Source organism: Convolutriloba macropyga, chromosome 6 (genome assembly GCF_964194025.1).
Source record: "Convolutriloba macropyga chromosome 6, txConMacr16.3, whole genome shotgun sequence".
In the NCBI taxonomy this organism is placed as follows: Eukaryota; Metazoa; Xenacoelomorpha; order Acoela; family Convolutidae; genus Convolutriloba; species Convolutriloba macropyga.
Window position 1 is genome coordinate 67,649,375 of NC_134473.1, and position 27,637 is coordinate 67,677,011.

A 27,637-nucleotide genomic window follows, 5' to 3' on the forward strand; every position below is an offset into this window, starting at 1 on the left:
ATTAATTCAAACTATCCAATTTTCTCATTTGAATAAAGAAGCTAAAAAATTTAGACAAACAACGAAGATAGCAAGACTCAACGATAATTTGAGCACTCAAGTTATATCCGATTTTACCACTCTTGAAATTTTTTGAAATATACGAAAAAAAAGGACAAACGTTCATTTTCACTAGTACAATTATACATCTGTCAATACAGCAAGAGCAAGACCATTGTTTAAATTTTGATCGCCGTAGCAATTTCATGCTCTTTGTAAAAAACTGTACACCGGAATTAGGTAATAGTGGAGGGTGGACTGGGGTTGTATTGGGGGATTTGATTGGAAGAGTCAAACTTTCAAGATTAAGAAAAGTAATTCACATTATGAAATTGGCTCCTCGTAAAAAAAGTTTCTTTCTATGATCTTATATCTTAACGCATTAATAGTTATCAAAGTACGTAAAAGCTGTCAAGATATAATCGGCAATTGTATCTTACAAACTTATTACGTACTGTGCTGTCCAAATTGATCTTTCTATCAATGCATTACGAATTATCTTAAGCCTGACAGCTAAATTTCTTAACCAATCTTAGCATATCTTACACAAATTTTGTAATGATTTAAAATCGAATTTGCTTAAAGTTAATGTCGAAAAAATATCTGCAATTTTCTGTTTAGGCGGAACAATCGATAGTGATATCTCTAACGGTCCATACATTTAAATCAAATAAAGTCAAAAACAAAATTATCAAGATGTCACACAGAAATGAAAATGCACCGAACTGTTTTCTCCAAGTTAGCCCAATATGACCCGAAACAATAAAACCGGAAACAACTACTTAAATAGATATTCGGGCGTTAAAATTCTCAGTAAAGCAGTTCGATCCCCAACGAGTTCCTAATTACAGCGAAATTTTGGATTTCTAACTTTAGCCACCCAATATAGCGGCTATATAAGACTCTATCAACACTTTCTTCTTGCAATATTTATAGGGGGGATCTTTTAAAAGGCAAAAATACTAGCCGCATCCTGCACCTAATTTATTATCTCTTATTTTCAGCTTCATTAATTGAGAATAAAGGAATAATCCTAAATTTGGTAATTACAGTCCACGGTGTTACCTGAACACTCATATTTTGACAAAGAATTTTTCATCACAGAAAGGCGGGGCAGATTTGTTACATTTTGCAATACCTTGTTATAATAAGGTGCCAGACACTGCTAGTAATTATGCCCATAACTACCCATCTTACAGGGTGTGTGATAGAGAAAAACAGTTCACGTACATGCAGTTGAACTAGACAGCCCTTAGGTTCAGTAAAGACATCAAAAAGAGGGCAGACGCAAGCCAAGCAGCAGAAGTAGCAAGTACAAAATAGCTGAGCAGTGAGGTTGGCGCGGGTGTGGGTGTATGGTGGGTGCGGCGGGGGGTTGTATTGGAGTGGGTAATTGGTGGGGGTTTGTGTTGGTAGAAAGTGGGGGGGGGGGGGGGGGGGGTGGGTGTCGTCACTTTCAATGACAATAATAGAGGATTATATGAAACTCACTTCTTCGTAACGCGAACCGGAATGATGTTCCTGTTTAAAGAGAGAGGAAATAATAAAAGAAAAGAGACAAACTAATTAAAATTGAAGCGCATGAATTATTTAGTGAAAAGACACCACACAGCAGAGCCTGTTAAAAGATGACAGAAATTTTAGTGAGAATTTTTTCAGTTTATTACTCGAAATGAATATTGATGACCCTGAGGGGAATATTTTGGTTTCTCCCTTCTCACAGTTGAGAATTGATACAATTTCAAAGGCAAGCGTATTCTTTTCTCATTTTTTCAGTCTTTGAAGCGTATTTGAATCATTTTCAAAGACCAGGTCTATTGTAACCCCGATACGGTAAAAGAAAAATTTTTGTGAAAAATTATGCGTCCCCATTTTGCTGAATTTTACCATCAAAAGACGCCATTTTTGTTTTCAGAATTTTGTCCAGTATTTTATCCGCATTCGTTAACTCAATAACTCAAATTTAAGCCAAAAGTTATAAAGGAGGGTGTTGTCATGTAGCTAAAAATTATCCCTCTGGTAATCGCCTTCTCTTTCATAGTACAGATACAGATAAGGAAAATATTGCATATCGTGGACAAAATAGCTGTAACGCAATGACAAATAAAAATGAATCACATTTTAGTTGTGAAAGAATCTTTCTTATACTGTAAATTATGACAAATTTCAATTCTCTGGATCACTGTAAAGATTTCTCAATGATAAATTTGTTCTGATTGGATGAACTAAAATGATTTCATTTGAGTAAAGCTCTTTTAAACTAAGTGGCAAAAGCATGTTTGAGAAACGACGAAAGCTCAATCGTCAGAAAGCCTGTTCAGTACAAAATCACCCAAAAGCAACTAAATTGATGAAAAAAGCACTCCCTTAAGGTTGAGAATTAACTGCATTTTTACATCAGATGAAATTTAGCTTCTTGACAATCAACCGGACAATACTTATACTTGATTGATGCATTCATAAAATCCATTCAGTTAATTTCTCGAAATGTTTTCAAATCTGAGTTACCTTCACTCTTCAAGATTATCAGACAAGATTATCAGAATTCTATTAGAAATTAGCTATTAGAATTGTGAAATAAGTCCAATTAGCAGACCTTTAAGTTAAAATTACAGAAATATAAGAGCATGGTTCTACATGTCTGCCTCTGAGCTCATTATTCCTCTGAATTTTAGCCTCTACCATGTAGAATTTTGACGACTTTAATGTACACCAGTAAATGTTGATTTGTACAATATTGACATTTGAAATGATTCAGTGGAAGTTCTCAAATCTGAACTAACCGATTTGAGCCAGTTGGCCATTGCTTGATGGTTATCAATGGTACCCCAAGTGTTGATACCGATACATTTCACACTAGAATGCTGCTCTCCCACCCATTCTCTGTACTCGGCTTGTCGTACCGCCTCACCCACAACCTTCGTAAGACCCACGTGGGTTCCGCCAGTTATGATCCAAGAATCGGTGGTTGAGACAGCTTTGACAAGACCTTCTCGGATTCTTTCACGCTGAAAAGGTGTCAGTCGGGAGGCCTCGTGTCCTGCTAGGACTGACACGATTAAATTAGGTCGACCTGCGTCTTCTAGGGCCCACTGGTTTGCCATGAACGATAGCACTCCTAAACAATGATATTTGAGAGCAAGGAATGTCGAAAGTAACACGATGAGCTAATTAGATTAGAATCGTGTTCACTGGTTAGATCAATTCTTAGGCAAAAATTACATCTTTCTGGATGGATTAAAAATTAAGTGAACAATAATTCAATTCAATTCAATAAAGTTTTCTTGAATATTAAAAAAATATTGCATTGATAGTTACACAAAAACTGTCAGCTATACAACGGAGTGAGTGGTGGTTATTTCGTGCATGTGCTAAATTGAGACTTTTATAGGGAGGATCTTTCGTTACACAAATAGCGAGATATTTTTGATAAGACCAATCTAGCACGCAATGTTGAGCTTAATTTCACTTGTTTTGCTATTTAATTACTTTTCGGGTCTTTCCTATAATAGCCTTCAACATAAAATTATAACGAATATTATTATATTAATGGTAATTAGGGTTTTCATTGCGAGGGGGCGCTATGATAGCAAAGATCCTAATTTTTTCTACACTTCAAACACCAAATCCCAACACAGTCTAAAACATAGCCGGCAGATTGCCGGAATAGCTGCGAAAGAATATACCTGCGTGCCATATAATAGAGATAGAAACAGATACAGATCTAAATTGAAAAAAAAACTACGCCGCTCAAAAACTAGGTAAAAAACATTCAGCGATAAATTAATAAAGCTTGTTAAAATTCATTCCGCAGAAGCCTCTTATTAGGCACCTGTACTGCACAAATGAGTTCCTTTGACCTTAAACAAATTTAAACTTCACTTAAGTTTTAAAGTGCAAAAGTCATTTTATTGAGTGAGGTAAGTCACGTATGATCAAAATCTAATCACGCAAATAACCTAAAAACTTTTGCAAAAGCGAAAGAGAAATGACGTCACGCGCGCAAATGCCGTTATTGAGAGGAAGAAGTCATTCAGAAAATTTGACTTTTTCAACTTTGCTGTGTGAACAAATGTAAAACGAAAAAAGAGCGTCAGACGACGAAACAAAAAAAAACCAAGAGCACCGCAATATAGCTTCGCTCAGCTTACAGCTTCGCAGCTATAATAAAAAACATACTAAGCAGATTGCCGGAAAATAGCCTCCATTGATTCCCATAACAACAAATGGGGCTGGAGGAGCAGAAACAATGATAAAAACTGATTATTGAACAAAAATATTTTCAAAGAGCGAACTAATTTGATAGGATTTTGTAGTTATGCATACCCATGTTTCTGATTGAATGAGAGGATGCAGGGGCTAGTATCAATGCTAAACGCATTCGAGATGTTAACTAAGACTAATAAGAACAAAGTTTAAGTAGCGGGCATCTAAAATTGGGCTTCAGGGGTTTATCCCGTTTCAATTTCTGATTTCGTTTTTTCATACTGACTGTGTTCATTTTGAATTGCTTTGCTGAGCAACTGCTGTCTAAAAACACTTTTAGCGGAATGAGAGGAGAGCGAAACTAGCCTAGAGAAGTCAAGATTTCACGCAAAAAGTTGAACAAGCTGTGAACTAAGGTAAATCAAAAACTTTTTATTCGACGAAGTAAAAAAAAGGAGTGCTATAATAGCCGGCTGAGAAACTGAGGCGGCTATCAAACAGTAAAAATCGCAGTAAAAAATCCGCATGTGAACAAAAAATCAGTAACTAGAAAGCAAACTTTTGCTCAAACAACATTCAAACACCGTTTCTACTTTGGTTTCATTTTTCGGTACCAATTCTGTTTACATTAGACTGCTTTGCTGAGCAACTGCTGTTTTAAAGCACTTTGAGCAGAATGAGCCAACAATGCAACAAGCCCAAAGAAGTCAAAAAGATTTCATGCAAAATGTTGACCAAGCTGTGAACTAAGGTGAAGCGTAACAAACAATGAAAATAGCAGAACAAGTCCTGACACAATTCAAAGAATTTTCATTCACTACACAAAAACCTAGACCTAGAATGAATGAATGAATAAAAAAACCATTTAGAAAAAAAATCAAATTCAAAATTCGAAAAAAAACAGTAAAATCAATGTCAAGATGCCGCATGTGAACCAAAAACCCACTAGCGAGAAAGCGAATTTTTGTTCAGACACCATTTTCTCACTCTAATTTAAAATCAGAGCGGAGAAATTTTACGCCACAAAACTACCTGGTTTTTTGCTCCACAGCCTGTTTCAGCGTGACTAAAATCATCACTTCAATTTGACATCAAAATCATAAAAATCAAGAAAATGTGTGAATAGAGCTTTGAAAAAGGACAGCGGCTCAAAACAATTCAAATTCCTTAAACTATAAAAAAAAATCAGCAGGACTAGTTCAGAAGTACACTCGAAAGAATTGAATGAAAACTTGAAATACTGTATCTGACCAGCCGAAAAGAAACAGTATCAAAGTTTACAGAAACTAACAAAATCAAACAAACTCAAATAATTACTGCTAAAAATCTCGCAGCCTTCACCCTGAACGCCAAATTCAATCCATTTAAATACACGCTTTAACCAGGCACAAACCATGAAAGGCGTTTCCTTGCCAATAAAGAATCCTCGAGAACAATGACAAATACTTGAAAATTGAAAACTGCAACTATTTTAAATTTTGGAACATTAAACTTAAGTTCTCAAAAAGTTGAAAACCATTCCAGTTCCAATGAAACTACGCAGTAACCTACTATCACAACCCAGAGGATACTTCCTGGCCCCTAAGGCTGGAAAAAAAGGTGAAGCGTTACAAACAATTATTCGACAAAGAAAAAATAGCAGAACAAGTCCTGACACAATTCAAAGAATTTTCATTCACTACATAAAAACCTAGACCTAGAATGAATGAATTAGAAAAACCATTTAGGAAATCATCAAATCCAAATTTCGAAAAAACAGTAGAAATCAATGTCAAGATGCCGCATGTGAACAAAAAAAACCACTAGCGAGAATTTTTGTTCAAACACCGTTTTCTCACTCTAATTTGAAATCAGAGCGGAGAAATTTTACGCCACAAAACCACCTGGTTTTTCGCTCCACAGCCTGTTTCAGCGTGACTAAAATCATCACTTCAATTTGACATCAAAATTATAAAAATCAAGAAAATGTGTGAATAGAGCTTTGAAAAAGGACAGCGGCTCAAAACAATTCAAATTCCTTAAACTATAAAAAAATCAGCAGGACTAGTTCAGAAGTACACTCGAAAGAAATGAATGCAAACTTGAAATACTGTATCTGACCAGCCGAAAAGAAACAGTATCAAAGTTTACAGAAACTAACAAAATCATCAAACTCAAATAATTATTGCTAAAAATCTCGCAGCCTTCACCCTGAACGCCAAATTCAATCCATTTCAATACACGCTTTAACCAGGCACAAACCATGAAAGGTGTTTTCTTGGCCAATAAAGAATCCTTGAGAACAATGACAAATACTTGAAAATTGGAAACTGCAACTATTTTAAATTTTGGAACATTAAACTTAAGTTCCCTAAAAGTTGAAAACCATTCCAGTTCCAATGAAACTACGCAGTAACCTACTATCACAACCCAGAGGACGCTTCCTGGCCCCTAAGGCTGGAAAAAAAGGTGAAGCGTTACAAACAATTATTCGACAAAGAAAAAATAGCAGAACAAGTCCTGACACAATTCAAAGAATTTTCATTCACTACACAAAAACCTAGACCTAGAATGAATGAATTAGAAAAACCATTTAGGAAAAAATCAAATCCAAAATTCGAAAAAACAGTAGAAATCAATGTCAAGATGCCGCATGTGAACAAAAAAAACCACTAGCGAGAATTTTTGTTCAAACACCGTTTTCTCACTCTAATTTGAAATCAGAGCGGAGAAATTTTACGCCACAAAACCACCTGGTTTTTCGCTCCACAGCCTGTTTCAGCGTGACTAAAATCATCACTTCAATTTGACATCGAAATTATAAAAATCAAGAAAATGTGTGAATAGAGCTTTGAAAAAGGACAGCGGCTCAAAACAATTCAAATTCCTTAAACTATAAAAAAAAATCAGCAGGACAAGTTCAGAAGTACACTCGAAAGAATTGAATGAAAACTTGAAATACTGTATCTGACCAGCCGAAAAGGAACAGTATCAAAGTTTACAGAAACTAATATAATCAAACAAACTCAAATACTTACTGCTAAAGAAAAAGCAATCCATTTAAATATACACTTTAACCAGGCAGAAACCATGAAAGGCATTTCTTGGCCACCAAAGAATCCTCGAGAAAAATGACAAATACTTGAAAATTGAAAACTCCAACTATTTTATATTTTGGAACATTAAACTTGAGTTATCAAAAAGTTGAGAACCATTCCAGTTCCACTGAAACTACGCAGTAACCTACTATCACAACCCAGAGGACGCTTCCTGGCCCCTAAGGCTGGGAAAAAAGGTGAAGCGTAACAAACAATTATTCGACAAAGAAAAACTAGTAGAACAAGTCCCGACACAATTCAAAACATTTTCATTCACTACACAAAAACCTAGACCTAGAATGAATGAATTAGCAAAACCATTTAGGAAAAAATCAAATCCAAAATTCGAAAAAACAAGTGAAATCAATGTCAAGATGCCGCATGTGAACAAAAAAACCACTAGCGAGAAAGCGAATTTTTGTTCAAACACCGTTTTCTCACTCTAATTTGAAATCAGAGCGGAGAAATTTTACGCCACAAAACCACCTGTTTTTTCGCTCCACAGCCTGTTTTGACGTGACTAAAATCATCACTTCAATTTGACATCAAAAATAAAGAAACTGTTTGAAAAGATCTTTAAAAAAGGACAGCGGCTCAAAACAATTCAAATTCCTTAAACTATAAAAAAACAGCAGGACTAGTTCAGAAGTACACTCGAAAGAATTGAATGAAAACTTGAAATACTGTATCTGACCAGCCGAAAAGAAACAGTATCAAAGTTTACAGAAACTAACAAAATCAAACAAACTCAAATAATTATTGCTAAAAATCTCGCAGCCTTCACCCTGAACGCCAAATTCAATCCATTTAAATACACGCTTTAACAAGGCACAAACCATGAAAGGCGTTTCTTGGCCACTAAAGAATCCTCGAGAACAATGACAAATACTTGAAAATTGAAAACTGCAACAATTTTAAATTTTGGAACAATTAAACTTGAGTTCTCAAAAAGTTGAAAACCATTCCAGTTCCAATGAAACTACGCAGTAACCTACTATCACAACCCAGAGGACGCTTCCTGGCCCCTAAGGCTGGAAAAAAAGGTGAAGCGTAACAAACAATTATTCGACAAAGAAAAACTAGCAGAACAAGTCCCGACACAATTCAAAACATTTTCATTCACTACACAAAAACCTAGACCTATAATGAATGAATTAGCAAAACCATTTAGGATAAAATCAAATCCAAAATTCGAAAAAACAAGTGAAATCAATGTCAAGATGCCGCATGTGAACAAAAAAACCACTAGCGAGAAAGCGAATTTTTGTTCAAACACTGTTTTCTCACTCTAATTTGAAATCAGAGCGGAGAAATTTTACGCCACAAAACCACCTGTTTTTTCGCTCCACAGCCTGTTTTGACGTGACTAAAATCATCACTTCAATTTGACATCAAAAATAAAGAAACTGTTTGAAAAGATCTTTAAAAAAGGACAGCGGCTCAAAACAATTCAAATTCCTTAAACTATAAAAAAACAGCAGGACTAGTTCAGAAGTACACTCGAAAGAATTGAATGAAAATTTGAAATACTGTATCTGACCAGCCGAAAAGAAACAGTATCAAAGTTTACAGAAACTAACAAAATCAAACAAACTCAAATAATTATTGCTAAAAATCTCACAGCCTTCACCCTGAACGCCAAATTCAATCGATTTAAATACACGCTTTAACAAGGCACAAACCATGAAAGGCGTTTCTTGGCCACTAAAGAATCCTCGAGAACAATGACAAATACTTGAAAATTGAAAACTGCAACTATTTTAAATTTTGGAACATTAAACTTGAGTTCTCAAAAAGTTGAAAACCATTCCAGTTCCAATGAAACTACGCAGTAACCTACTATCACAACCCAGAGGACGCTTCCTGGCCCCTAAGGCTGGAAAAAAAGGTGAAGCGTTACAAACAATTATTCGACAAAGAAAAAATAGCAGAACAAGTCCTGACACAATTCAAAGAATTTTCATTCACTACACAAAAACCTAGACGTAGAATGAATGAATTAGAAAAACCATTTAGGAAAAAAATCAAATCCAAAATTCGAAAAAACAGTAGAAATCAATGTCAAGATGCCGCATATGAACAAAAAAAACCACTAGCGAGAATTTTTGTTCAAACACCGTTTTCTAACTCTAATTTGAAATCAGAGCGGAGAAATTTTACGCCACAAAATCACCTGGTTTTTCGCTCCACAGCCTATTTCGACGTGACTAAAATCATCACTTCAATTTGACATCAAAAATCATAAAAATCAAGAAAATGTGTGAATAGATCTTTGAAAAAGGACAGCGGCTCAAAACAATTCAAATTCCTTAAACTATAAAAAAAATCAGCAGGACAAGTTCAGAAGTACACTCGAAAGAATTGAATGAAAACTTGAAATACTGTATCTGACCAGCCGAAAAGAAACAGTATCAAAGTTTACAGAAACTAATATAATCAAACAAACTCAAATAATTACTGCTAAAGCACGTGCAGCCTTCACCTTGAAGGCCAAAATCAATCCATTTAAATATACACTTTAACCAGGCAGAAACCATGAAAGGCATTTCTTGGCCACTAAAGAATCCTCGAGAAAAATGACAAATACTTGAAAATTGAAAACTCCAACTATTTTATATTTTGGAACATTAAACTTGAGTTATCAAAAAGTTGAGAACCATTCCAGTTCCACTGAAACTACGCAGTAACCTACTATCACAACCCAGGACGCTTCCTGGCCCCTAAGGCTGGAAAAAACATAAAAATTACAAATTGGAAAAATTATTTCCAAAAATTGCAAAAAGTCTTGACATTTAAGAACATAGCTGGCAGATTGCAAGAAATAGCCGCAATAGCTTTGTAGGTCTGCAGTCCCAAAAAACACAGTAAAAAAGACGGACCAAAAATTCGTCTTTTCATTTAAGGCTGATATGTTATATTTTGATTAAAAATCTATTAGCTGCTCTCTAGAAACCTTCATTTAGAGTGACACACAGCCATTTGACCTAATCTCTTCAAATTAAATTAAATAAAAGTTATTTTCAAAGTGAGGAAGTGAGAATGAGGTAAATTTTTGAGAGTGAGGTAAATCTAGTGAGACCAAAAATTAAATCACGCAAATGAACAAAAAAACTCGCCCCACAAAGATCGAAAAATGACGTCAGGCACGCATTTCAGTTGAAATTGCATGAACGAATGAAGAAAAGGCAGCTTTGAATTGGTTGTGACTTCATATGGTCGTACGAAATAAAAAAAACCAAGAGAAGCGCAATAATAGCCTCAGCTATCGCTGTGCGGCTATTAATAGAAAGATTTTCACTGCCATTAAAAACTACGCACTAACCTATTATCAAACCAGTAGAAGGTTCATTGGCCCATAAGGCAAGAAAAACTCAAAAAGCCTAAAACTTTCCAAAACACATTGAAGAAATTATCAATTTGGGTGTTAATCTTAGTAGTACCAAAACTAAGAGCTCACAAAATTGTCATAAAAATTAATTATGTCCTGCAAAAGTCCTTATTAACTTTGACAAAATTTGATTTAATTCGGGTTATGAGCCATAACAGAGGGCAGGAACTGATCCAAAACAGAGTCAAAATAGCTTCCGTAAATCTAATAATGTATACATTGACATAGTTTTAAGCTTCAAAAATTTCGTCGCTGCTTAAAAATAAAAGAAGTTGAAAAAAAACAAAACCGAAAATTTTTTAAAAATAAGAACAGCGAATTTTTGTAAAAATTCAAAAATTAAGAATATCCAGATCGTAAAAATGTTTTCTGTGCTGTTAAAAACATTCATAAAAATGCCTACCTTGAAAAAGTTTTGTCCTAAAAAACTGAAAAGGACAAAGATTTTCAAAAAAACTCGAAATGCTTTCACGCAGTAGGCATAAACAACAAAAAAACAAAAACACTAGCATAAAAAGAAATTTCGCATAGCATAATATCCATACAAACTATGACCGCCCTTAAAATACCCAAACTAACAAAAAAACATAACCGATTAACGTCGAGCGAATTGCTGTCGAACGACCGGCGAGCGGTTGGCTTCGTTAGTAGCGATGCACGGTTTAGTGACGCTAGCTTTAGCTTAATTGAAGAGGCGTAAGTGAGCGCAGCGGGGGAGGGGCTGATGGTGGTGGCAACAGGCGGGGTCAATCTCTAAGAACCGCCCTTCGCACCATAAGTATAAGTCTCCAAAACAGATTCTTTGAATCGCATACTTGAAGACTAATGAGCTGAAAATCTCTAAGAGCACTTAATGCCGCTGGTCGCTACCTGTTTCTCCCGATTTTGAGGACGAAAAGTAAAATGCGTCAGACGACAAATTCGTCAAGCGAAAAATGGCACAAAAAATCTGACAGGACTAATATAATTGCTAAAAACTTTTGAGAGCGAGTGACAACATTTAATAAAATTGACAAAAAGGAAAAATTACTGCAATCAAGGGGCGAAAACTGACCTTCTCACCTTCAATTTAAGCCTTTCAGCGCATTAAACACCTAAAAGCCTACTAAATCCAGCTGAGGTCCTCTATTGCACCTTAATACCCGTCGAGCTTTACATGCTTATCCCGTTTCAAAAGCTCAAAGTCATGGAAAGCATCTCAAAAACATAGCTGGCAGATTGCAGTAGATTGAAAATAGCCGCAATAGATTCGTAGATCGGCAGTCTCAAAAAAAACAGTAAAAGACAGACCAAAAAAAATGTATTTTCATTGAAGGCTGATCTGTTATATTTTGATTAAAAATCTGTATAAGTTATAGCTGCCTCTATTAGCTGATCTCAAATAACCTTCATTTGGAGTAACACACACCCATTCGACCTTATCTCTTTGAATTAAAGTAAATAAAAGTCAATTTCAAAGTGAGGAAGTCATTTTTGAGAGTTAGATAAGTCAAGTGTGACCAAAAATTAAACCACGCGCATGAACAAAAAAACTCGCTCCACTAAGAGCAAAAAATGACGTCACACATGTAATTCATTTAAAATTGCATGAACCAATGAACAAAAAAGGGTAACAAAAATCATGACGACGAAATAAAAAAAACATAGCCGGAAGAATTCCGGAAGCGACTCGAAGCGTCAGAACTTCACAAACAAAACCGTAATTGCAACGGAAGCCACTACCTTTTGTATTAAACCATTAAATCACTACCTCTCCAGGTCTGCTCTAAAAATTGGTGAAACTTAAACCACTGTCAACAAGAGAATTAAAATGCAGCAAAATTTTATATTATTGAAAACGTTTGGTAACGTTAAAAAATCAAAAATAATTAAAGTGGTCAAAAACCTAATAGTCTGAAAAAGCTGACAAGGTTATCAATAGCCCTCAAATAATTCATGATTCTAACCTGAAAAATATCGCGAAAGCAAACGGCAGATAATAATCTTAGAAACTAAGTTAAATCTTTTGAAAATGGAAGGCTCGAATTTAAGAATCAGAAAACACCTATCATTACACTTCTAATCACTGCGATTAAGACAAAAAACAACACACACCTGTTTTCTTGTACATAAGCTAGACAACATGATTTCATACTAAATCAAAAATAAAATTGATCTTAGAAAAGACAGAAGCAGCAGAATATTCAAAGGCAAAAAATCGTTTTTATTAATACCGAGGCCGGAAGAAAGCTGTAGTAATTAGTCATAAGTGGAAATTTTGGAAAACGCTTGCTATCAAACTCTCAGTACTGCCCTATGTTGAACTAAATCAAATGCAAACCAAAGAAATGACGAAAACCTAAAAAAATCTGAAATTCATTTTTTACAACTCAAAAAATCAATATACCGAAAAAAATGTAGGTGTAGGACAAAACTAGAATGATACTAACTAGAATGTAAATATGGGCACAATGTAAGGAACATCGTAACAAAGACATTCTTGAATTTTGAAAGTTAAAATTAAATTTAAAAAAATTCAAGAAAAACGAATACATTTCATTGTTCAGCATTCAAGACATAGAAAAGATAACTAGTCATCCGATAAAGATCTATCCTACTGAAGAGAACAAAAAATAGGAAAAAGCAGAATTCATAAATACGAAACATTTCATTGTTCAGCATTCAAGACATAGAAAAGATAACTAGTCATCCGATAAAGATCTATCCTACTGAAGAGAACAAAAAATAGGAAAAAGCAGAATTCATAAATACGAAACATTGAAACATTTTGCAAAAAAATGGTCGAAGAACTTTTAAGTTAAGACTGCATTTATGAAAAAGTTTTAACTGTTTTTTCAAAACTTAACGCCAAGAAAATTATTGAATTTTTATTGAAACGAAATTAAAGTCCCTCATGTTGCACAAAAAAACTATTTCTAGCAATTACAACCAAAAGGTGGAAAGAGGTAGAAAGAGGCGTTGAGTATGGGAATTACCAAAGAGAAGTTGCCATATTAACTGCTTTTTGACAAACAGAACGGTTAAAAGATCCAAAAATGAATAAATTAATATAAAAAAAGCCAAAAATTAACTAAAAAATCAAGAATTATGTGCCAATTTTCAACGTGAAAACATTTTCAGGCTCTGCAAAACACTGTGTATCAATTGCCGAGGTTGACATTTCAATATAGTATCGAATAAAATTTATTTCCACAAGAAACCAAATTGAAAGCAAAAAAATGGGGCCATTTGGACAAAAAAACGGCTTAAAACGGTCATCTATATGTGGAATTCAGTCAAAAACTACTTTTCAAAGTCAAAAAGTCATTCACTAAACGCAGCGCATGATCAAAAAACTTCTCTCGCTTAGCAAAATTTTGTTCACCAAGACAGCTTTTCTCACTTTCGCTTTTAGGTCAAAATGCCGCGTGAACAAATCTACTTCCTGTAAAAAAAAAACCGAGAGAAAACCAATACTCCTCTTCGAGTCGTAAAAAACCAAGAGAAGGCCAATAATAGCCCCAGCTATCGCTGTGCGGCTATTAAAAAGACAACACCAAAACGATCCTAATTCTTTGGAGTGTAAAAATAGGAGCGCAATAATAGCCGGCTGATAAGCAGTCTAAACAGCGAAAAACCTGCTCTTGGCATTATTAATTTGTCTTCTCAGCAGATTCATTGACATGTACACTTAGACAGCCCAGCAGTTACTTAACACTTCCCGCTCTTTACCTGTTTATCCAATTTTTGAGGGAAAAAAATCACAATCATTCGACAATGATCGACACGCAAATCTCTTTACGGTGAATCTAATGTAAAAATATGGCACGTGCGCCTCGGGGTAAAAATAAGCACACAATAAACTTGATTCGCCAGGAAAAAACTTAAGCTGACCTTCAGGGTGCGCATCATGGGCAACAGTAACAAATTCACACTCTTTTGAATCTCCCTCCAACTCGTTCACAAATCTGAGCTTGCCGTGGGTGACTACTTGGTGCTTGCGCATGTGGACATCCCTGTTCCAGAGCGAACCAGGTGGCAGTTTCTGGAGACCATCGCGATAGTGCTCAGAGTACTTGTAACCACATCCCACGCACGGGCTGTTAGAAAAAATCAGCAAAAACCATTAACAGCTTTTTCATAATACCTTATGCTCTATCATTTCACCACGATTTTAATGCTTTGATCTTTTAAATTCTGAGATGTATAATACTATAGTGTAAAATCTTGTATAACTATTAGTGCATAATTAATATAATGTACTATTGTATAAACATGATTTATAATCTTGTATAATTACTAGGAACACTGTCTGGTCAGCAACGCATGAGTGGTAAGAAACCAACTTTTAAGGCAGTAAAATCGTCGAATTCTCTCAGAGAAGAGTAACAGGAATTATGTGACACTTACACTGAGTCTTCATCGCCAGTTGCCTTGTTGTAACTGGGGGGAGGTGCCGCAGGAGCAGCAGCCGCAGCCCCGTTAGTCGCCCCTTCACCCGATGCACTTGGCGGCTCCTCTTCTTTCGCCTGGAAAATCAATCAACAATACTTTATAATAATAATAATAAATTGTTTCCATCAGTCAATAAGTAGCTTTTCACAATTACTTGTACAAATACAATCACATATTTGACTGTGGGAGAGCACTATTGGGCCGATGGCCCGTTCTCAAGTGTCTCGTTTGCATGATCAACCTCTTTGCATGATCAACCTTCCCTACGTAAATCAAAGAAAGAAATGTCTGTCTTTCAATTATGTGAGCAGCATTAAAAATTACACAAAAAATTAAAGCCTCAAGAACACGCAAGCTAGTTGACGCTTCACTAAATGGCCCCAATGTGCTTAATGAAGGGATGCAAGGTAGTTTTTATAAGATAATATGCAAGATAATATTTTTTTGCTTTTATTAAGCTTCAAACAAATCCTTCAAGGTACGGTCAGCATTGCGAACCGTTTCTAACGTCATTGCAATACATAATATCTTACAATAGCAAACTCGCACAGTGAAAAATATAACTCGCACAGTGGCCGTTAAGAGCGTTCCACTTCGTCTTAATTCGAACAATTTAACTCCCAGCTTTTTGATTCTGGTTTTAACTTATTAATTTAACACTGTTGCAGCCAAAATTGGCTGGACCATTTCATGGTTCTGTTTCGAAGAAGGTTAACTGACAAAGACAATCAGTACAAGGTTATACCAGAACAATGACAAAAATAATCCAGTGGAACATTTTTATAAGACATTGATTGATTACTCAATTTCTACCCATTCTAACGTAAATTATGAATCTTTATGCCGTCATTGAGCTTCAAAACCTCAAATGCACGGATCAATCGAAGCAAGGCCTTTTATCGGGCTCAAAATTCTCCAACACTTAAATTGCCGCGGTTTTTAAACTGAAAATTGATTATCTAATTTCCCCTAGTAAACGCACTTTGGCCCAAATTTGACACGGTCCTCAATTTCTTCAAAGCAAACATAGAGTAAAAAAAAATAAAAACTAAGACATTGGGAAAACAAGTAAACATTAAAACAAAAAAAATATTGACAAACTATATTTTTCGAAGAGTCAAAAAGTTTTCTATTACGGTGAGCAGCCATAGTTCGATTTAAAAAAATATATTGAATACCGCTCCCCGTAGGTCTGATGAAATCTGATAGCCTAATGCTCTGTGACTTAATCATCGGGTTTCACTAGATAATTCCGTTTAATTTTACTCTTGTTACCTTGACAGTATTCACTATTATTCTTCACCACTTTTATTCTAAGCAAAACATTCTTGGGCCTTTAAGCTACGCCTACATATAAATTCAAACTCTTGGCACACCGGGTCCACTTTTGGATAAATCATGTTTATCAATTTGAATGATTAGAAAACTGGTAAAAAGTTCTTGGCTAATAAACTAGCCTAATTGAGCTGAACATTCAACCCAAAATGACTACGCTTATCTTTTACGCTTTAAAATAAAGTGATAAAAATTCCGACTTCAGAAAACGAAAGGTGGCCTTGGAAAATGCTTTAAAAAGTTTGTCTGTCCAATTAAAGTCCACAATTTCGAAAACTGAGCGATCGGGGACAATTTGTGCCAACTGATTTTCAAATGGAACGGATTATCAATGACATAAAACTTTGCGATACTTAAATACTGAAGTTCTTAAACACTCAACAGCTTAAAATGACAATTGCGGACCAGTTGCTCCCGAACACCAGGCGGGGCAATTTGATAGAGTGTGTGCAGCCTAGAAATACCTTTCGGTGCAAGATCAAGCCAGGGGAGGGGTTCGAACCCGCGACCTCCAGGATGCTAGTCTAAGACGTTAACTATTATTCTATACTGGTTTGCTACGGGAATTACAATCCCCATTATTTTAGCAACCGACTTATTTTCAAAATCAGAACAATTTAGATCACGCAAAGATCAAAAAGTCGAGCATGAAAAAGTCACTCGAGAGCGAAATAACGTTCTAGAGCAAAAAAAATTTGCATAACAAACCTTTAAAATAATTGCGGAGTCACCTATACAATAGTTGCCTCAAACTTCATTCGGGAGCAAATCAACAACATAGTCTGACGGATGGGAAATATAGAGGCGCACATGTATAGGCGAGAGCAAAAAGTTTAAAATCTTTTAAATGCATCTGTTTTCCTAACATTTGAAAATCTTGAAAACAAAATTGTTCTCTATTCAACTTTCAGATATTGATGTCCTTAATAAAAACTCCATGCAACTGGTGCGCACTACACTGAAAAGATGTCTGAACAAAACAGGGATTGGTAATAATTCACACAACTTTCGTTGGCGACAACGTAGCATCAAAGAAAAGTTGACCGCCCTATTCAATAGCACAATAACCAATTTAGTGGATGCGGTAGTAACATTCCAAATAAAAGCGAGCAGACTTTTGGGACGCCTGATAGACAGCAAGGCTGCCGGTGTGTTCTAAACAGGTGATTTCATGTAATTGAATTGCTGACTAAAATCCTAGGTCAGAAAAATAGTTCAATGATACTGGCTGCCACACCCCACGCATAATATACGAAATAATACAACTTGTTAATTGTTAGGGCATTGTTTATAGCTTAGAAAACAATCAGGACAATGATTCCTTCTTTCTCTTTTCATGAGAGAATTCAATTGAATCAGATAAGTGCAAGTAGACTTGCATTTAGACTGGCCCAGTACTGATCTTGACTTGCAGTTCAATCCGGGAACTCTGCTATGTGAAACACAACACCGACCGGCAACACAAAAATATCGGTACTTAATTGGCGGCTATTTCTGTCTCGCTTCTTTTTGCAAAACCTTTAGGCCTTTTGCCGGTCTTTAATTATGCAACAGGGTGATATGACACAGTCGAATTGTCAGCCAACTGTTGACATAAAAATCGAGACTCCAACACGTTGAGGTGATAAAACCGATTCATTGATTAAAACGTTGTTGTCCCCCCCAACCCCCCCCCCCCCCCCCGCCCAACCTTATCATACATTATATTAGGATTTCGCACTATTGCCGAAAATGATCCAACAAATTCTTGAAATTCAATATCTGTTGCCTCAAACTTGGTTTAAAAGCCGATGTATGATGTGACCAGACCAACTGATCTAAAAGTGGGCGCATCTATTTTTCGGAAGACACTTAAACCATAGTCAACAGTTTTCTATCACATTGTTCAGAGACATTGAAGTGTTCACAAAAAAATGTATTCAGAAAACACTTATTCGACTAAAAATGCCCTTTAAACATTTTTAAGCTTTCAAAGCTTTTCAAAACTTTGAGTATTTCTTCGAAGTCAGTACTAAAAATTTCTTCGAAGTCAATACAGTAAAAAAACGTTCTCTTAAGTACAGCAAAAAGTTAAAAACAAGCAAGGAGGCTCGGTAATGTGCGTTTGCACAAAGTTCCGACCCAGCTCATCAACATTTTTCACTTAATTGTCTACCAAATGAGAAGAGATAAAAAAAATAACATCATTCTACAAACTACTAAATGAAAAAAAGAATCTAACTTAGAGGGTCGATGAATCCTGTCATTAATTGACGACCTGTCATTAAAAGACGACGATAAAAATGTTAATTACGACCAAAACTCATCCATTTTTTAAAACCATAAAAAACAAATCAAAATGGAATCAGATATAACTTATACTAAAGAAGATAAACCTGTAATAGATAACTTCTAGATAACAAGTCGACAAGAAATCAGCAAAAGCGCAAAGTTTAATAAAACTTTGCTTTTTTCGAAATCAATTAATGGCAAACTGATTAGAAACATTATGCAACAACTTAAATCATTGAGAGAATCATTTATACTTCCAATGAGAGTTATTGAGACTTTTCATTATCCAGGATATGCCATACGACTACAACAAGAACGCCAAATGCAGGCAAAAAGGAATAACTCAAACTTTGTGCCCGAAAACGGTGTCCCAGCTAATTAAACATTAAGCAGTTCACTAAAAACATTCATAAATGTTGATTGCATTTTCATTTCAAATGGCTAGACGACCACCCATTATTGTGATACTGTGGAGATACTGTGAGAAGAACCTACAAAGTGGGCAAATATGCAAAACTCATGGAATTTTTAAAAAACTCGTTGAGCCAAGAACAAAGACCAATTGAGGAGCATAAAACCGTTATAAAGAGCATATGGTAGTTCAATAGAAAAGGGATGTGACTTGTCTATAGAGATACTAAGCTACAAGTTACCAGAAATAAAATTGGCAAAGCTCAGAAATCTATTGTCTTTATTCAAGAACAAATGTTTTCAAAATTCAGGGCCAACAAGCTTACGACTAAAAGAGTGGACAGTCTATCTTGCAAGATCTTCGAAAACTAATAGCACTTGTTATAAGTGAGAATCAGTCATAAGAATATAATAAAACATTAAATACAAGCAGAAACAAAAAAACATCGAAAAACTTTACGAAACCAGTGTTGAAGCCATAAATTTCCAAGATATTAACCACAGGAAAATTAAATCTTTACTTGCGTCTCCCTTGAGCATCATAAAGCCTTTTCGTAAACGGACTATCTCATAATGACAAAAAGAGCCACAAAAAATGAAAACTTTCCACAAGTATCAAAAAATCACATAATTCTGCCACAAATTGTCTAATCCCTAAATACAACAGTCAAAACGTTTAACTAACAGAAAAGTTCTTCAACAAAAGTTAGCAAGATCTCTCAAAAAGATCACTAAGTTATGAAACAGATACAAAATTGTAAAATACGAAAGAGGAAAACCGGAACAAAAATTGATGAACACACTTTTTTTAAAAATTTAATTTGAAAATCAAACAAACCCATTAGCTATATACCGATATCAGTCATTGAGTTCATTTATATATCTATAGATGACCATTGAGACCTTTTATTACGCAATATTTAGCACAAGAAAAGTTATAAACAAAAACAGCGCAAAAACAAGAACTGCCAAATTCTGCAAGAGAATGATGTCGCAGCCCTTAAAATCATAAACAAAAACAATAAATGTTCAATAACAAATTTTGTAATGCCTTTTTTAGTTGGAGTGTTAAGTAATGTGGCAATTTACCAAAGAAACAGAAACAACAGCTAACATGGACAATATTGCACAAAGACAACGAAATTTTGTCGGGAAGTCGTAGTACCAAAACCAAGAAGCCGATATCTTTTTAAAAATAAGCCACAACGATTAGTTTGTATCTTATAAGAAAATTTGACCTGAAATTTCTGACAATAAAGATTCTGCTAAGAAACGACTTAAACTTACAGTTTCAGGTACAACACTTGAAGAAGTCATTTGGATCGTTGATTGGTTAGACTTAGTAATCGTACTGCAAAAAGAATAAAAATTGAAGGGAAAACAAGAACTCAGCTAAAGTTTACAAAAACTCTTCTTCAAAGACATAAAATCCCTTAGCTTCACTGAAAACATACTATAACCATAATTGGCTTCATTTTTAAGTAATTGGGAGCTGCCATTAAGGGAGCCCTCATTTCAAAATTTGTCAGTTAATAACAATTAAAAAAACCAATAAAAGCAAAATATTTAAAAAAGGCAGCACCAAATTAAAAATTTGATTAAAATAATACATGATGATGTCGAAGCTATCCCTCATTTTGCCGCAGGCCCAACAAACCACCCAAAAGTTCCAACGGTTTGCGAATTAGACGAATTGTTAAGTGAAATATTTCCAAAAATCAAAAAAACAATGGTGCATTTTGTATAATTATCGAACTAATATTGCAAAAAACGGCAAAATTTTAATTCCAGAAGATTTTATAGGGCACCAAATTTCAATTAGCTCTCGTTTGGAGTTTTGGGAGATTGTTTCTGCGGCTTCTAGGTCTCCCACAAACTTGAACAAAGTGGACCAAAAAAGCATATTTTGTGCAATTTTTGATTTAAAAAAAGTCTGAAAAAGTCAGTCAAAAATTTCCAATCAAACAATTCAGCAACACATTTCTATCTCTAATGGTAACAATAACACTCTACCGTTAAAAATTTAATTTGTTTGAAATTATAATAGCAAAATTTTTGAAGTTTGGAAAATGTGAATAAAACGGTTGAATATTCAAAACTTCAAACCTCAATAACTCCCTGTAAAAAACGAAATTCCTAAAAATCTTTTTAATTCCATTTTCTAGGATGTACGTGCCTTTTAATGATACCACTCACAACTCTCTACGATGAATATATCGATCGGCCAAAATTGACTGAACAAAAAAAACCCATTTGAGTAAATAGCTCCTCCCTCCCCACAAAAGTGGGGGTCGGAACAGAAAAATTTGACAACCTAACCTTGAAGTGGGCACATCTGTCCTTGAGGAATATACTGTCGTGGTCGTAGCGAGAGTGTCCTCGCATGGCTGTCACGTCCAGGAACTGAGGTCCCTTCTTGCGATCTAAACGGTCCTTGAACTTCTTAACCGCCAACACCGCCTTTACGTTCCAGTTAGACATACTGTCGTACGTATCCACGCAAATTTAGTTCAAAATTTTATAATCAAATGAATTCCAAAATTTGCATTGGGCAAAAGTTTGCAAAAAGCAAAAAAAATGAGGTAGGTAAAAACAACAAATAATGGAAAAAATACAGAAGTCAACGCAGTGATAATAATGAAGATTGCATCGTGAACAGAAAGTAGGAGCTAAAAAATGGACAGATTTCTGAGGGATAACTTTTATAAATAGAAACTGGTCATAGGATGTCTTAAACTGATAACTAATATAATTTTGTGTCAATACAGCCAACTCTATAAGCCATTAAAGCGTCACCGAAATCCATAAATTTTTCACAACCACAACAACAACAGCAACAACTTGGCTACGTAAATTCACAACACACTATCCTTCATCTTTGGGAAACAATAACGGCTCAATTGTGCAAAACGAGAGCTCAATTTACTCCCAACATATGGTGTGCGAGTTTTCAGTTCAAAGATTTCAGCACAAGGGAACAATAAAAATAATCTTCACCGTACACCAATTCAAAAACAGTTGCTCTCGCTAAAGCACTTATTAATATTGCAATTCAATATCAATATACAACCCTAAAATCACTTGACTTGCCGGAAACAAATTAAATAGTTTTTACAACATGGCATCTGCACTGACGTTAATCCGGTCAAAACTGGAGAGATTACTCGTTTCTGAAGCCGTTGGCTTTTTTTCTGTTTTATTTAAAAACTGCAGGGTAATGGACGTTATTTGCTATTTGGTAACATCAAACAAAATAAATTTCTGTCGCAATAAAAAGCGAGTTACACAACGGAACTGCGGATGTGGTCCAGGCTGGTAAACACCACAAAAAATTTATAAACTGTTATAACTAAAAACTATTTGTAATAACTAGTAAAAGCAATGACGCCCGTGATATAAACTAGAGCGAAGAAAGCTTGCTTATCTTACTTTCTCATCAGAGGAGATAAAACCACAGCCATATGGCCAATTTTGTTTCTTCATAAAAGTAAATGCTCTTTTATATTTCACTTTTATATCAAGCCACCGACTCCTTTAGTAAACAACAATTTTTGCAATATATTTGCTGTTTAAAAATAGATAACCCCTCCCGGTGCCGTATATTTATTACAGACAGCGGATGCCGAGATAGTTCTCGCAATCTCTGGTTTCTTGCAGAGTTACCATAAAGTAATTTAGAGAGTTACTTTTCCACAAAGGTGGTTGATTTATAATTTCCGCTTGCCCACACGATTATAATAGTCACAAGGGGGGCTGAACAACCATCAATAATTTTTGGCTGCTCAATGAGCGCAACAAGCGTAACGAATTTACTTAGTCTTCATAATCAATCCATTTATCTAAAAATCTCTTCCGCAAAAAGAGTAAATCCAGCCAAATAATATATGGATAATATTAGACCGGATATTTTCCGTTAATATTAATATTTCAAATTGCGCAGATGCGCTGAAATAATAACTGTCTATTGAAACCAAATTTGTACGGCTCAACAACTTTTCAATAAAATCGATCGCTTTGAACAATTCGGTTTGAGAAAATGCACAATGGAAACACGAATTGGTGTAGAGCAAACATTGAAAAAAATTACTTTTATTTATTACAAAGTAAGTTAAATACCAAAAATTAATTCACAATTATTATTTGACTTGATAAGTATTACGTTTATTGAGCGCCTTTACACTAGTTACAATTTTATTATGCGTAAAATTTGACACGGTCACTTTCTGTATAACATGTTAGTGTAAAAATCTTACCGTCTCCAAACTAACTTTTCATTTAATTACAAAAAACTTCAACGTTCAATAATTATAATCATAAGTTCTCGCAAGCTGTTTGCTCACCTTCGTTGAATTGAAATTCATCACCTTTCTTCCCTATAGTCTTTCTATTATTACTTCACCGCCGCTATTATTTTCAAAATTACATCAAATTCTACTCAGCACCTCAAAACACCTAGCCCAGATCCTGCTTTATTAACAATACCGCCTAAAACTTTCAGGTCAGTTTAATCAAAGTAGTTTTTAGTACATTATATAATCTTGTTTCTGAGAAAATCAAAATTCAGACTTTTCACCATATGAAGTTTCTTTCTAATGTTTGTAGGAAAACATTCCAAGACTTGTTCCCAATATAGCATCTATAGGTTATAACTTCAAATCTGACTGAACCGATCCTTGAACAGCCTGAGAAACATAGAACAGAATTTTTTTCTAAGAACTTAGCTCTCTGTCAAACAAGAGAACACAAAACTTAGATTTTATTTCTCATACGAAAACTTCTCATGCACCTTTTTTAACATTTTCAAAGGTTTATCTTGAGAATTATGGCTATTGGTTCCTATTGATTGTTCATTGTTTTCCAACATCGTTTTGTTCATTGTTTTCACAAATCCAACATTGTTTTCAACGGGTACTAATTCATAAAAGCAAAAGTGCGTGTTCGCAAAAACGAATAATTACTGTACTCAAACATAGCACTCCAAACTTTTGATCAATCCTTATGGATTCTTCATTAAATAAACAACTAAGAAAATTACATCAGTAAATCCAGGCGTACTGTCAGCGGTGCCTTAGCTCTTGTATTGCAAATATGATTGCTACTTGAAAAGTTCTATACAGTTGTCTTTCCAGAAAAAAACATTGTAAAGCTTAAAACTGCGTTTAAAAAACGCTTCCCAAACCACTTTGAACAGAAAAGACAACCAGATTTAGCAGGAAAATAACATAACCCACTAAGGTCAAGAGAATTGCTCTCAAGCGACTGGCGAGTCGTCACCTTCGTTAGTAGCTAGCTACGGTTTAGAAGGTTAGCTTTATCCTAATTGAACGGGCGTCGGGTGGGGGCAGTCAAGCGGGCTGAGTTACGGGTGCAACATGTGCAGGGGGTGATGTGGGGGATGTCAAACTATTCAAAACCACCCTTCTGCCATTCACATCAAGAATTTATGTCTCCAAAGCAGTTTCGGCGAATTGCATACTTAGAGTATAGTAAGCCGAAAGGCTCTAAGAGCCCTTAAAGCCCTCCGGGCGTCACAATTTTATCCCATTTTCGAGGACAAACATAACCGACTAAACGTCGGAAGAATTGCTATCGAACGACTAGTGGGAGCTCTAATCAATTGCAGCCTGCTTCAGTCGGGGGGGGGGGGGGCAAAACGGGACTAAGAAGTTCAATGATGGACATAAAATAACCACAGAGGTTAATATATACAACTAGTAAGATTTAAAGTGAAAAATGGCACCAGTTTCGGCGCACTTTTCATTTGACTTTTAGTGTTAAATTGCCGCCAATTGAGTTCAGCTGCTTGAAATTGTGATTGAGAGGGAATTTTAGATCACGCAAAAAGCAAAAAGTCAAGGGCGTAAAAGTCACTCGAAAAGTCAAAACGGTGAAGTAAAAATTTTGCATAAAAAAGACACACACGTTTACAATAATTGCTTCTCTACGAGAGCAATTAAAAAGTCAAAAAGGTCGGACGAAAAATTGATCAAGCAAAAAATCGCATAAAAAAGACCACAGGACAAATATAATTGCTACAAACTTTGTTTGAGAGCAAATTAAAACAGGCTCAAGATTTCCTTAGAAAATTCTTAATTGAAGTTAATATGCGCATGCCTGGTTTTCTCAGGATGGATCCTTTTTTGCTTCTTTCAATTTTAAATGGAACCTAAAAGCCGCAACCAAGATGCGCAAAGGTAGTAGAGGTTTTCTTTTTACTTCAATTGAAGGAACAAATGTTTTTTCTACTTTCCGCATAAAAACTGTGAATATTGCGATGCACTTTTTTTAAGAAAGCAGGGAATGTCAGCTGGTATAAAATTTTACTTCATTGAACTTAATTATTTTTCAAATTTTTGCTGTGAATAATTTCTCTGCTTAAGCTGAGTGCATGACCATATTTAAATGCAAAATAAGTTCTTGAAAAAATGTGTATTTAATCCCTATATTTATTTATATGTTGACCAAAGTGATAACAAAACTCAAGAAAAATTCTCTATTATGAATAATATCTTATCAAGCCGCAACTTTTAGTAGGAGCAAAAATTATTTTCAGATACACGCGTGTGAATGTGTTTGTAACTTGGTGAACGAATTTTACACTTGACCGTAAAATTTTACATAGGATGGGTTGATACTTTATGTGCAGAAACACATTACCGAGCCCCATTGTTATATCTTCACGCAATATTCGAGTGAGGTTGAACATCATTAAACAAGACCATTAGACTCAGTAATATAAATTTTCACATAGTATTCCAACCTATTAATTGTAGTGATGCTAATCTTGATGCCAATGAGATATAGGAACTTTCAATGTGAGCCCGCCGGTTCGATGTGGAAAGATTCACGAAAAGTAAAACTAAATATCAGAGACCCTTTTTCAAAGACAAGAATTTGAAAACAGCATCACCGATAGATACAAGAATTTCTGCATTTTCGGTGATATATATACCTTTTTTTCCTCTGTAAATAATAGCAGCAATCGCTGGAAATTGACGAAAAAAATACAATCGCGTTAGCGTATAATTCTTCCCCATATTTTTTTGAGTCAAAGCAAAAAGTCTGTATAGCTCTATTTTCATTGGCAAAAAGTTATGGAACAATTTTTTGTTAACAATCACAGTAAGCGCTCGTCTATTGATATTCAAATAAACGAAAACAAACATAGTTTAGAATCACTACTCCAGCAGAACAATTACATGAACTTCAGTACTAAAGCTAACAGGTAGCAATAACGTTTTTTTGTGGTTACATAAAGTTTCTAAATTTTTGCGGCGAGTTTGTTTACTGCATTAGTTCAGGTGGGTTTACCTATGATTAAAGAACCCAGATAACTGAACAGCCCCAAAAAAACCATTTTATGATTTTCTCATAAAAATTTGAGAGGTGGTGATAAGCTCGAACGACGAAATCCGTAAACCTTTTTAAGACGTAAATGAGCCTTTGATAATTACAACGAAAGGTCAATCGGGTATAGTATGGCTAGAACGTAGCTTCTTCAGTGAGATATCCTCTTTTGATTCACCCTCAATTTTTGGCCAGATGACCAAAGGATTAAATTGCAGAGCTTTAAAATGGAAATCACAAAATAAGCACTGAAGATACACGTACTCTTCCAGATCCGTGGGACATAAATCCTGCTCTGTCCTGCCATATATCGTGACCTTTAGATGAAATTTAAGTTGAGAAACCTGATCGCAATATTGCCATCAGATTTTTGTGTGATATTTTTGTACATTTTTAGGGGAGAATCTTCGGCAAACTACAAAGCTAAATAAAAACCAGAGCTGAAATCAGTGTAAATTAGAAGCCTTGACATGAAAAAAAACAAGAGTACAAAGATTCGCAGTTAAAACCTCCAGTCGCTAAAAACGCCAAAAACTCTGACTTCAAGAAGAGTCACTTCATCAATACATAAAAATTGATCACTAAGTAATCGTTAAGGGACTACTTTTGCATGTACGAATTGATTAGTGCACCGGGCACAGTTGAGACGAGGCAAAACTGCACTGAAACGAATCCCGCCACTAACCAATGGGGCATAAAATGTCGTTCTCTAATTGTTTTAGAACAACTATCTAAGTAGGTGAAAGGGAATCACTTCTCGAAGATCCATTTTTCGGTACCTTCTGAGGAAAACAGTTGAGGGACACTCTGCTCTGTTAAACCTAAAACTGATGACGCATGCGCAAAACAAAGTGATTTTGAAATTCTCTTTCAATGAGAAGAATCAAACTTGCAATCAATCGAAAAGACAGTACAAGAGGGACATTTTCGTATATACAAAATTGTATAGAGTTTGCTTTTCACATATCATAAGAATCTCAAAGTTTTTTCCTAGAAGACTTGTAGCCCTCTTGAATAAAATTAAACGCTTAATTTGAGAGATATTAGTTCTAGACTCAGTGCTAGATTGAAGGCCACTTAAGACTAGAAAATACAGTTTGTTTGTTGGTTTTGTTTTTAGCACTGTTCT

At 35.1% G+C, this 27,637-nt stretch overlaps 1 protein-coding gene across 5 annotated transcripts in view; it reads right to left on the bottom strand.

The window, feature by feature from the left end:
* Window positions 1-27,637, bottom strand: part of LOC142340548 (transient receptor potential cation channel subfamily M member-like 2) — a 296,757-nt gene that overhangs the window by 75,845 nt on the left and 193,275 nt on the right. The window contains exons 1-5 of one of the 5 annotated variants that reach the window (XM_075391185.1): window positions 21,481-22,994; window positions 15,100-15,218; window positions 14,584-14,789; window positions 2,823-3,157; window positions 1,531-1,560 (exon numbers count right to left, since the gene is read on the bottom strand). In XM_075391185.1, the coding sequence (XP_075247300.1) occupies window positions 1,531-1,560; window positions 2,823-3,157; window positions 14,584-14,789; window positions 15,100-15,218; window positions 21,481-21,642 (852 nt within the window). In that variant the 5' untranslated portion in view covers window positions 21,643-22,994. Of the gene's footprint in view, window positions 1-1,530; window positions 1,561-2,822; window positions 3,158-14,583; window positions 14,790-15,099; window positions 15,219-21,480; window positions 22,995-27,637 lie in introns of those variants that run through there. The other 4 variants (XM_075391190.1, XM_075391188.1, XM_075391186.1 and 1 more) reach the window with 4 other exon arrangements.